At 44.1% G+C, this 12879-nt stretch overlaps 1 protein-coding gene across 3 annotated transcripts in view; it reads left to right on the top strand.

Moving 5' to 3' along the window:
- Positions 1-12370, top strand: part of RASGRF1 (Ras protein specific guanine nucleotide releasing factor 1) — a 128726-nt gene extending 116356 nt beyond the window's left edge. For all 3 annotated transcript variants that reach the window (XM_023193410.2, XM_023193409.2, XM_023193413.1), the window contains 2 exons: positions 282-350; positions 10086-12370. In XM_023193410.2, coding sequence (XP_023049178.1) covers positions 282-350; positions 10086-10178 — 162 coding nt within the window. In that variant the 3' untranslated portion in view covers positions 10179-12370. The remainder of the gene's footprint in view (positions 1-281; positions 351-10085) is intronic.
- The last annotated feature ends 509 nt before the right edge of the window (positions 12371-12879 follow it).

Below are 12879 nucleotides of genomic sequence, written 5' to 3'. Positions count from 1 at the left end.
GGTGAGGCAGGAGGATCGCTTGAACCCAGGAGACAGAGGTTGCACTGAGGCGAGATCATGCCACTGCACTCCAGCCTGGGTGACAGAGCAAGACTCCATCTCAAAAAATAAAACTAAAAACACACACACATGATGCCTCCGTGGGACCTTCCAGGAGGCAACACGTATGGAATTAAGAGGCTGACTTCAGATTTTGCTGTTGATGCCCCTTCAGTTCTGCAACATGGGGGGTAGAACTAGGAGAGCAAACTGTGTTCTGAAACTCTCCTTCCTTCCCACAGATATCCCATATTATCCGAGAGATTCGCCAGTTTCAACAAACTGCCTACAAAATAGAGCACCAAGCAAAGGTAAGCTGGTGCCTTTTCCTGGTCACTTGCATGCTTTCACAGTGGCTCTGTCTAGGCCACCTTCCACCCTCTCCCCTCCATACCCATCCACTTTCCCTTCCAGAATTCTCCTGGGCCCAGCTCAAACACTATCCCTGTAAGGAAGTCTTCCCAAGTCCCTATTTCTTCAAATTGGGTCTGTGTTCATCTTGTGACTCTTGTCTGGTTTTACCTACCATAGGATGGTTTATTTTCATGTCTAATCTCCCCCAGGGCAAGAGAGGCAGGGTTGATAACATCTGTTTCTGAAAGGTACCATGCTCACAAGTTACAAAATCCGCAGATACAAGGAGTGCACAGTGAAATGTTCCCCAGCCACCTAGTTCCCCTTCCAAAGGCAACATTTCCACCCATTTCTTGTGTCTAGGTCCACAGGCAGTCCATAAACACAAGCAGACTTTGCATACTCTTCTCCAGCATACTATATACTGCTCAGTATCATTCTTTTTTCTCCTTCATAATATGTCTTGGAGATCATTCTCTATTAAAACAGAAGCATCCTCATTCTTGCTTACAGCTGCAGAGGAATGTATTTATTTAGCCAGTCCTCTGTACTGATGGTCATTTAGGTTGTTTTGATATTTTGCTGCTACAGACAAGGCACAAAGAAATACTTTGTACATCCAGAAACAGGCAGGGAGGGCCATAGGGTATGGATCCCAGGGTCTGTGCTGCTCTGAGGGCCTAGAGAGCCTTAGTGAAGGAGGAGAATCTTGGAAGAGTTTTCCTGGTTGGGGTGGACATGTCTTCCTTGCAGAGAGACAAGCTTGTATAAGGCTAAGTACAGTGACCCACCACCACCACCAAATGGCTGGCTTCAGGGAGCAGCATCAGACCTGGGACTTTGTCCTTAGGACCATAGGAAGCCCTGAAAGGAGGTTATATAATTGGACTAGTTTGCATTTTTAAAAGATTGCAAGGCCATGTAAGAGAATGGTTGGTCTGAAAAAAAAAAACAAAAAACTCTCAGCTCGCCAAAAAGAAAAAAAAATATTGTTTAATAAAAAAGAATGGTTGTCATTTTAGTCTCATTTTATTATTCAAAGCCTGTGCTGTTAGCCCCATTTTACAGATAAAATAACTGAGATTTGCTAACCCAGACTCTTAGGCTCCCAATACTATGACTTTTCTTTTCTTTCATTATTATTATTATTGTTTGTTTGTTTGTTTGTTTTGAGACGGAGTCTCACTCTGTTGCCAGGCTGGAGTGCAGTGGTACAATCTTGGGTCACTGCAACCTCCACCTCCCGGGTTCAAGCAATTCTTCTGTCTCAGCCTCCCAAGTAGCGGGGATCTGGGACTTTGTCCTTAGGACCACGGGAAGCCCTGAAAGGAGGTTGTATAATTGGACTAGTTTGCATTTTTGAAAGATTGCAAGGCCATGTAAGAGAATGACTGGTCTGGCACGCCACTATGCCCCAGTAATTTTTGTGTTTTTAGTAGAGACGGAGTTTCACCATATTGATCAGGCTGGTCTCAAACTCCTGACCTCAGGTGATTCACTCACCTCAGCCTCCCAAAGTGTTGGGATTACAGGCATGAGCCACCGCACCCAGCCTCCAATCCTATGACCTTTCTTCTCTGCCCAGAGATATAGCATCTTAACCTCCTAGTGTGCAGTTCACAAAAACATCCAACTCCAGACACATCCTCAAGCACACCAGAAAATCAAGCTTTTATTGTTTTTCCCTTCTAATGTCCTTTGTGATCAATGTATTGTTTGAGAATGTGTCTATTTTTTGCCATGTTCTGAAAACTCATGATCTGCTTTATAACCGATAGCCATATCGAAGGAGAAAAATCGGTGGAGCAACTACAATTAGTTAAACTGGCCACTTTTGCTTTGCTTTCCATTAATTCTCTCACTCCACAAATATTCACTGAGCAAGTCCTACATGCCAAGCACTCTAGTAGGCTCTTGGCTCAGCAGCCAAGATAAACTCTTGGCCGTCACAAGCTTGCCTTCTAGAGGGAGACAGACTAAAAGGCAAAAAATATAATATGACAGATGATTATTACAACCATGGAAGAAATGAAGCAGGGGAAAGGAATGGGAGGTTGGGAAAGGAATAGGGGGCCATGCGGTCCTAGAATTTTGTTTTCTTTTCTTTTCTCTCTTTCTCTCTCTCTCTTTCTTTCTTTTTGAGACGGAGGTCTTCCTCTGTCACCCAGGCTGGAGTGCCGTGGCGTGATCCCAGCTAGTTTTTGTACTTTTAGTAGAGACAGGCTTTCACCATGTTGGTCAGGCTGGTCTCGAACTCCTGACCTTGTGATCCACCCGCCTCAACCTCCCAAAGTGCTGGGATTACAGGTGTGACCTAGGATTTTCAGTGTTGGACAAAACAGAAATAAAGGGCATCATGAGCCACAACATCACCTATGTTATGCATCAAAGTGCTTGAATCTAATCAGGAGGAACCAACAGACAATTTCAGAATATGGGACGTTCTGTGAGACAACTGGTCTGTAACTCAGTGGTATGCTAGTAAATGTTAAACTGGTTTTGGGGGTGGGGGATTGAGTCCTGATGTGTAGCATTTGCTGTTGAAGAGAAAAACGATTGGAATACTTGTTAAAAATGGTAAAATTGGAACACTTGTTTAAAATAGTAGGTTTATTCAAATCTAATGCAATAGAGGCCAAGACTGTTTCTTGGGGGAGAGAGATTGAACTCAGCTGCAAATACAACAGGGACAAGTGGGGATTTGTAATCAATGGGTCGAGGAAGGGGGTCAGTGGATGGAAAATTACTAAGAGGAGATATCAAGAGTAGGGGAATTCTTGCTAAACTGGCCTAACGAGGTTTTTATTAAAGTCAGGCCAAGGACTTCAGATATCAGGGTTGGAGAATGAAGAATTCGATCAGATATCAAGGTGGGGGGAATTCTTGCTAAAGGCAAGCCAAATTTGAAGCCTACGTATGAAGAGGTCTCAGAGGAGCCTGGTAGGTGATGCTGGCAGGGCCACTTTCAAACCACCACCTGGACATCACTGAAAGCGGAGTTGGGAACAGAGGCTAACAATTGGCACATGCAGGCTGGCATGAGCCAGCTCCAACACACTACTGCATATACTCTTCAAAAATATCAATCTCTTTTAGCAATAAAATATTTTCAATTAAAAATATATATATCAGCTGGGAGTAGTGGCTCACACCTATAATCCCAGCACTTCAGGAGTCTGAGGCAGGAGGATCACTTGAGCCTAGGAGTTTGAAGCGAGCCTAGGCAACATAGGGAGATCAGAGATCCTGTCTCTAGCAAAAATCATAATAATAATTAGCTGGGCATGGTGGTGCGTGCCTATAGTCCCATCTACTCAGGAGTCTGAGGTAGGAGGATCACTTGAGCCCCGGAGTTTAAGGCTGTAGTAAGCTATAATTGTACCACTGCACACTAGCCTGGGCAACAGTGTGAGGCTTTGTGTCTAAAAACAAAATACACACACACACACACACACACACACACACACACATATATCAATGTCATGAAAAATAAAATAAAAAAGACTAAAACACACAGGCTGGGCTCATGGTGAGCGTTCAATCCTAGCACTGTGAGAAGCAGAGGCAGGAGGCTACTTGAGTTCAGGGGTTCAAGATCAACAACATAGTGAGACCCTGTCTCTATAATGAAAAAAAATTTCTTTTCAAAAAAAAAAAACACTAAATCATATGACATCTAAATGCAATGTGTGAATGTTGATTGGATCTGGGATTTAAAAAAACACAGCTGTAAAGATTATTTTATTAATTAAAACTTGAAGAAATTTGAATATGATCTGTGCATCAGCTAATTTTATTTTATTGATGTTAAATGTCCTAGGTGTAATGATGTTACGGTTATGTAAGAGAATGTCCGTGTTCTTAGGAGATGCATGACTGAAGTATTTAGTGGGGGAAGCATTACACTATTTACCTTCAAATGGTTCAGCCCTCAGAAAAAGGATTATACATATATGTCGTATGCATAGTTTTTATATTTTTTAAATAAAAAGTTAGCAGGAAAACAGACAACAGTAAAAGCATTTACCGTGGAAAAACAGATAAAAATACTGGAAGGAATATGTAAAACAGGACTATCCACTAGAAATATAATGTAAGCTACATATGTAACTTTAAGTATCCTACAGGGCCACATTTTTTAAACTTTATTTATTTATTTATTTATTTATTTTAGTTTTTTGAGACGGGATCTCACCCTGTCACCCAGGCTGGAGTGCTGTGGTGTGATCTTGGCTCACTGTAGCCTCGACCTCTCCTGACTAGCTGGGACTACAGGCGTTCACCATTACACCCAACTAATTCTTTCATATTTTTTGTAGAAACAGGGTTTTTCCGTGTTGTCCAGGCTGGTCTCCAACTCCTGCCTCAAGTGATCTGCCTGCCTCAGACTCCCAAAGTGCTGGGATTATAGATATGAGCCACTGCACCTGGCCTGTTTTTTGTTTGTTTGTTTGAGACAGGGTCTCACTCTGTCGCCCGGGCTGGAATGCAGTGACACAATCATAGCTCACTGCAACCTTGACTTCTCCAGCTTAAGGTATGACCACACCCAGCTAATTTATTTTTTTGTAGACAGGGTCTGCCAATGTTGAACTCCTGGGCTCAGGTGATCCTCTCGTCTTGGCCTCCCAAAGAGCTGGGATTACAGGTGTGAGCCACCATTCCCAGCTTCATTTTTTTAAAAGCAAAAAGAAATAGGTAAAATTAACAATAATATATTTTATTTAATACAATATATCCAAAAAATTGTCAGTTCAGCATGTAATCAATATAAAAATTGACTGAAATATTTTACTTTATTTTATTCATACTAAATTTTCAAAAATCCAGTGTGTATTTTACATGTCACATCTTAATTCAGATGAGCCCTGAATTAAGTGCTCAGTAGCTACATGTGGCTGCTGCACTGGATTTGGGAGCTAAGAACTGAAAATGGCTATCTCTAGAGAGCCAGGCCTGGCGGCTGAGAAGGGGCAACAGAGAATTGCTGGTTTTCATTATGAACTGTTTAATGCTACTTGGCTTTTTTAATTACATAAAATAAGATATAAATCAACTTTAAAATAAAAAGAAATAAAAATACAATTTAAAAACAAATAGTCCCGGGCCTGGCATGGTAGCTCCTAACCGAAATCCCACACTTTGGGAGGCCAAGGCAGGAGAATTGCTTGACGCCAGGAGTTTGAGACCAGCCTAGGCAACACAGTAAAGGCTCCCAACTCTACAAAAAAAAAAAAACCTTAGCCAGGCGTGGTGTCTCATGCCTGTAGTCCCAGCTACTCAGGAGGCTAAGGCAGAAAGATCACTTGAGCCCAGGAGGTCGAGGCTACAGTAAGCCGTGATCGTGCCACTGCACTGCAGCCTGGGCAACAGAGTGAGAGCCTGACTCTATTTAAAAAAATAAATAAATAAGTGCTCATGGTCTGGTAGGGAAGCTTTGAGTTTGGGGACATGGCTCTTAGATGATAAACACACAGTGATTTGAATAACAAGATCAAACATTGAATCCATCAGCTTAAAGCACTAAGGGAATCAGGCCCAAGCCGCCAGGGTTCAGAATGGCTCCTCGGCCAATTAACAGCAGCAAGCCAGAGCCTGCTCAGCATCTCCGGGGCTCCTCCCTCTGCCTTATTCAACACCAACCAGCCCCCACTCAGCCCACTCCCACATCCCATGAGCTTCTCTCAGTCGACCAGGGAACACCTGGGTTCAAATCCTGACAAAGCCACTCACCAGCTGTGTTACCTTCTGCCTCAACTGTAACATGAGATTCTTTTATTTTTGAGACAGAGTTTCACTCTGTCACCCAGGCTGGAGTGCAGTGGCACGATCACGGCTCACTGCAACTTCTGCCTCCTGGGTTCAAGTGATTCTCCTGCCTCAGCCTCCCAACTAGCTGTGATTACAGGTGCCCGCCACCATGCCTGACTAATTTTTGTATTTTTAGTAGAGACGGGGTTTCACCACATTGGCCCGGCTGGTCTCAAACTCCTGACCTCAAGTGATCCATGTGTTTTGGCCTCCCAAAGTGCTGGGATTATAGAGCCACTACGCCTGGTAACGTGACATTCTTATACCAGCCTGGGATGGGTTGTTATTGATGATTAAATATGACAACCTTTGTGAAAGGACTTTATAAAAAACATTGCTGTCTGATGCAAGAACTCGTGCATACATGAGTAACAGTTGGTTTCTGGTCTCCGTGGATGGGTGAGGGGATTTTGAGGGCCTGGTGAGGGGGTCTAATGTGGCTAAAGAGGGAGGTTGTTGGCAACTGCGTGGCTAGAGCCCCTGCTTTGGAGGCAAGAACTTCAGGGAAAGAGCAGAGGTGTTTAAAGGCAGTGAGTCTCCAGTGTCCATGTGCATCAGAGTCACGCCCACCAAAAAGAGTGAGTTGTACTGTATGTACCTTTTTTAAAGTGAAACAATATTCAATGCTTGACAAGCCTACTCTGCTGACAGTGTTGGCCATTGATAAACACTGTCTTGAAAGAAATATGAAAAATGCAGTAAGGAACCCATGATCCTTCTCCTAGGGATTTACACTTTAAAAACTTAGTTGAGGCAAAAGGCTATATTCTAGAAGATCTTCATCGCAACATTTATTTTATATATAAAATAGCAAAAAAAACCTGAAAACAACTGGTCAGGAGTTCTCGACCAGCCTGGCCAACATGGTGACACCCATCTCTACTAAAAATGCCAGGCGTGGTGGTGCACACCTGTAATCCCAGTGACTCGGGAGGCTGAGGTGGGAGAATTGCATGAACCCAAGACGCAGAGGTTGCAGTGAGCCGAGGTCGTGCCACTGCCCTCCAGCTTAGGTGACAGAGCGAGACCTCATCTCAAAAAAAAAAAAAAAAACCTGAAAACATATCCAACATATCCAACATATCTTACATACCCAATAATAGGGAAAGAGGTTAGTAAATATAGTGCAAGATGATGCAGTCCTACAGCCACTAAAAAGTGTAACTTTGGAGATTTTGTTATGGAAACATGGACATTTTTCCTAATAGTATAAGTGAAAGCATACCAAGTGCTAGCCATTCCGTAGGTACAACTATGGAAAAGTACTTTTGTATTTTAAGAACTAGACGATCACACACACAAAAAATGAAAACAGTTATTTTAGAGTGGTGAGATTACGGGCTTCTGTTTTTCTCCAGAAATGTATTTTATATTGTTACATCCTTTCTTCTACAATAAAAAATATTAAGACAAAAGTATCAACATAACTCAGCAGTATTTGAGGGTCTGTGTTTGTGTGTTCATCCAGCCTGGGAACCACAGAGTTGCCATGTGGATCACACAGGGCTCATCCAGAAGGCACCATGGTCACAGTGGGCCCTGGAAAAGTCTCAGAAGTTACCAACAAAATTCCAGGGTTTTCTTCCATCTCCTGCTTTTGTCTCCTTAAACTTTCCCTCAAGCTGTGATGTGCAATACAAATAAATATTACTGGCCAGGGCCAGTGGCTCATGCCTGTAATCCCAGCACTTTGGGAGGCCAAGGCAAACTCCTGAGGTCAGGAGTTCGAGACCAGCCTTGCCAACATGGTGGAACCCTGTCTCTACTAATAATACAAAAATTAGCCAGGCATGGTGACACATGCCTGTAATCCCAACTACTCGGGAGGCTGAGGCAGAAAAATCGCTTGAACTCTGAAGGTTGAGGTTGCAATGAGCCAACATCACATTGCACCACTGTACTCCAGCCTGGGTGACAAGAGTGAAACTCCCCCTCAAAAAATAAATAAATAAATATGACTGCTCTTCAGTCTTCTTTCATTAACAGCTTTGCAATGGTGGTAATATGCTGCCAGTCTCCCTCGAAAGTACGATGTCTTAGGAAAATTAGCCTGACTTAGCCAAGTCAGGTCAAGAGTTCGACACCAGCCTGGCCAACATGACAAAACCCTGTCTCTACTAAAATTGATCCTGCACATGCTCACTATGGAGGAAACTAATCAGTTTGCTGATCCCCAGGGGGCTTGGGAGGTAGAGATTCATGTGTTCTAGAAAGGACTGTTCACATGACGCTACTATCTAGACATAAAAGACTATTTCACACAGTCATAAAATCACCATGTCTTTATCAGTGGGTGTAGGTTAAACCAGACTGTGATATCTAAAGTCATCTTCCTAGAAGTGTTGGGTGTGAGCTGCTGGGTATGATTACTATGTACTATCGGACATAGTAATCACTTTATCTGCTATCAGCATAGCAGACAGCTGGTTCCATCCTTTATAGTAGCAGAGTCAATTAGCCAAGACAAAAGCAGCAGACTTTATTTTTCTCAAGCAGCTATCAAAAGATTCCCAAACATAGAATAAGAAAATTTGGCTAGGCACAGTGGCTCGCACCTGTAATCCCAGCACTTCAGGAGGCCGAGGCAGGTGAATCACTTGAGGTCAGGAATTCAAGACCAGCCTGGCCAACATGGCAAAACCCTGTCTCAACTAAAAATACAAAAATTAGCCAGGCATGGTGGTGTATGCCTGGGATCCCAGCTACCCAGGAGACTGAGACAGGAGAATCACTTGAACCCGGGAGGCAGAGGTTGCCATGAGCCCAGACCGTACCACTGCACTCCAGACTGGGTGACAGAGCAAGATGCTGTCTCAAAAAAAAATTTTTTTCTTTCTGCTCTGGATTTATGTAGGGGGGAGAAATGTGCCTTTAGTTCCAAACAACTGACAAATAAATAAGTCTTGGAAAGACACTTTTTGGAGCAGGGGGCTGCCTGTGAGGTTAGAGCTCAGATCTGTCATTGCACATTTAATGCACAGGCATTCAGCAAAATGCTTCAGAGCAGGAGTGGGGTGGGGAGAGAGGAGAAGACAGGATAACCTAACTCATATGATGCATCTTTCTGATTTTCCACTCTTAAGATTTCTCCCCAGGGTAAGAAAAAGGGAGGCTCTTCTCTCACACAGCCTCTATTTCTACTTGCCTCTCTTGGAGTGAATCTCTCACAGTACCATGTAATCCTAGTGTTTAAATATATTTTATCCCAACATTTTATTATAAAACATTTTATTTTTATTTTATTTTAAGACAAGGTCTGTACCCAAGCTGGGGTACAGTGGTGTGAACACAGCTCACTGCTGCCTTGACCTCGTGGGCTCAAGTGATCCTGCTGCCTCAGCCTCCCATGTAACTGGAACCACAGATGCACACCACAATACCCAGCTACTTTTTTGATTTTTTGTAGAAACAGGGTCTCACTTTGTTGCCCAAGCTGGTTTCAAACTCCTGAGTTCAAGTGATCCTCCTGCCTCAGCCTCCCGAAGTGCTGGGATTAGACGCATGAGCCACCATGCCCAGCCTTATGAAACTTTTCAAACATACGGAAACACTGACAGAATTGTGACAGACAGATCAAACATAAACAGTGACAGAATTGTGAACACATACATCTGCCACCTAGTTTCTACAATTGACTTTTTTTTACTTTTGTACCAACCTTAATATTATGACAATATTAAATAATAATCCTAAGGCAATACTTACATCAACTACTTAAAACTTATGTCCAGATGGAACACTACTGAATGCATTTTTGCCTCGTGTGCCAACCTGACTCTCCCCAGGAAGAGACTTGGGCCCTAGGAGATAAAGGGCGTCCACAATCAGTACTATGGAGGTCCCACAACCCTCCCATTCCCTTTTCTCTTTTCTTTTCTCAGGTAACGCAATATTTACTGGACCAATCTTTTGTAATGGATGAAGAAAGCCTCTACGAATCTTCTCTCCGAATAGAACCAAAACTCCCCACCTGAAGCTGTGCCCAGCCCAGACCCAGCTGTTCCCGGGGACACGTGCTAGATAATACTGTACATATTCGTTTGGTTTCACTGGATTTTCTTCTTCAGTATGTGCTTCTCCAAGAATACAAATCGTCCTTGTTCTTAGATTCTTGTAGAACCGGAATATGAGTTTCTGCACCGTTTCAGACTTTGCCCACCTGTCCCTCCCCTCGTCTCCTGCAGTGCCTGTTTCTTTTAAACAGCTGTACTCTTGGTCCCTCTTCCCTAGACTCCTCACTCTTCTCAGAGGGGAAACAGCACCCTTGCATACAAGAATCTCGGACTCCAGTCCTGCTTCCGTCCCTCCCCAGCCCAGGCTCCTGGGTTGAGGTGGCCACCCAGGCATCCTCCCAGCATGTTCCATGTAGTTGTTATAACTGGGTGGGGGGTGGGGGGTGGGGGGCGGCGGGAGGGGGAACCATACCCTGAAGTCCCGTCATTGACAAATCTTCCCGCTGATGGTGATGTCAATTTCCAAAGCAGCTTCTCCAGCCAAAATCGCAGGTCTCAAAACTCCCCATCTGTCTCCCAGTACCCTGGACGGAAGGGAGTCCTTTCTGCTCAGAACCACACCCCTCTTACAAATGCTGCCATCTCGTTCAGGCCCCATGTTGCTCCTTGCTCTAGGATTAACACCAGATAGCATGAATAGCAGTCTCAATACAACTGGATGAGGCCCTAGACTTCCCGAGGATACGGAGTCACAAATACCAAGCCACGTCGACTCTTGCCGACCACCGGCCCAGCATTCACTGAAAGTCGGGAACACAAAAATATCACTTTTCCTCTTTAAGCCGCCTAATGGTTACTACAAGCTTACATTGAGATGCTCTAAGTCTGTATACCTTGTGATAATTAGTACCACACTGTAGAATTAGGAAATCAATAACCAAGTGTTTTTATTGCATATACTGTAGTCCTGTCTAAATGCCTTCTAGCAGGAATATAGTAATGTAGTGCTTATTCTGTGAATATTACCATGTATTTTTTACATTGTACAGTATAGAAAACACAGGTTAACTCCGAAGTGGCAGGCATGCTCCACTACAACAGACAGACAACTTTTGCTGTAAGCAATACCTAGTGGTATGAGAATTCTATTTCAAGTCCTAAAATATTTCAACTTACAGCTCGTTTGGAAAACAATTTCCATTTTTGTAAAAATATATGTTTCCTGATTACCTCTTGCTAATAAATCTATTCTATCTCAGGGTGAACAGCGAGTTTTGATGGGTTTCATTTGTTCAGTCAAAGAATATTTGATGAGCACTTGCTCCTTACCCAGCCCAGGCTGGGACCAGAGATCCAGAGTGTCAAGGACACTGCTTTTTAGGCACCAACAGTTTGATGGGGAAGACTGTTTCAGTTGCCTACTGCACCAAGAACAAGCCACTCCAAAACATAATGGCTTAAAACCATTTTTTGTTACCTTTCACAGTTCTGTGGGTTGACTGGGTCCAGCTGTCTGTTCTTATTTGGAGTCTCTCATGAAGTTTCAGTCACACAGCAACTGGGGCTGGAGTCATCCGAAGGCTCAACTGGGCCGGGCGGTGCATCTAGTTGCACCAAGATGGCACTGTCACATGACTGGGTGTTGATGTCTGCTGGGCTGCACTGGGGCTGTTCATGGGAGCATCCACACATGGCCTCTCTATGTGGCTTGGGCTCCTCACAGTCTGGCACCTGCGTTCCAAGAGTGACTGTTCCAGCAGCCTCAGGCAGAAGCTGCAAGGCTGCCCAGATGGCATCCTGCCCAGCTGTGTCCTCACTGTCACCCAGGAAGAGAAGCCCCAGAACACCACCCTCAGTCACAGGCATGGGGCCCACTGTAAGGCACAACCCCTTCCAGAGATCCCAAGGCCGCCTCCCCTGGGACCTGCAGCCACCTGGCTCCATAACTGCTTTTCCGTTTCCTCCAGACATTTCCATCCCCTACGTTGTGCTCGGATCTGAGGGGGATAGCAAGTGGAGAAAGAGGGGATCTAGAGGGAGAAGGTTCTAGATCCTTCTTTTGACTGCCACCTGGTTTTGACTGCCAGCATTACCTGCTTCATGAGCTCAGCCAAGTCACTTAACCTCTCAGAGCTTCAGTGTTCTCATCTGAAAAATGGGGAGGAAAATGATATCTCATGACAGAGTAGAATTAAATGAATTATTATAATTAATGGTATTAAATACCATTAAACAGTTAGTGGTAGAGAAGGAAGAGTGTGTTTTGAGGTGCCAATGAAGTAGTATAATACAAGCTGCTTTGTTAAGCAAGACATCAGCTGTTACTCCTGACACCAAAAGCCATCCTGGGGTTCCATGGGTCAATGGCTTTGATACCAAAACAAACTTGGGTGCACCTGCCTGGCACAGCAAAGCCAAGCACTGACACTGGGATTGCAGCGAGAGAAAGTGAGGCGTTTATTGCAAGGGCACCAAGCAAGATGAATCACGCCACTCATGCTTAACACCTGAACTTAAGTCTTTACCCTACCTGATGGCTTACAGGTAAGAATTTTTAAAGTTGGGATGGCAGGGGTTACAGGCAAGGTCATAAATCCACACACGGAGGCTATACTTTGGTTAACGTATAAAGGCGGTTGCATCTTGAGGCGAGTGCTGTGCACTGGTCACAGGTAGAGTCAAAAATTTTCTGGGCCAGGCGCAGTGGCTCACACCTATAATG

The sequence above is a fragment of the Piliocolobus tephrosceles genome, chromosome 6, assembly GCF_002776525.5.
Source record: "Piliocolobus tephrosceles isolate RC106 chromosome 6, ASM277652v3, whole genome shotgun sequence".
Taxonomy (NCBI): domain Eukaryota; kingdom Metazoa; phylum Chordata; class Mammalia; order Primates; family Cercopithecidae; genus Piliocolobus; species Piliocolobus tephrosceles.
Note: the sequence above shows the minus strand (reverse complement) of the source record. Positions and strands in the feature narration are given on the sequence as shown.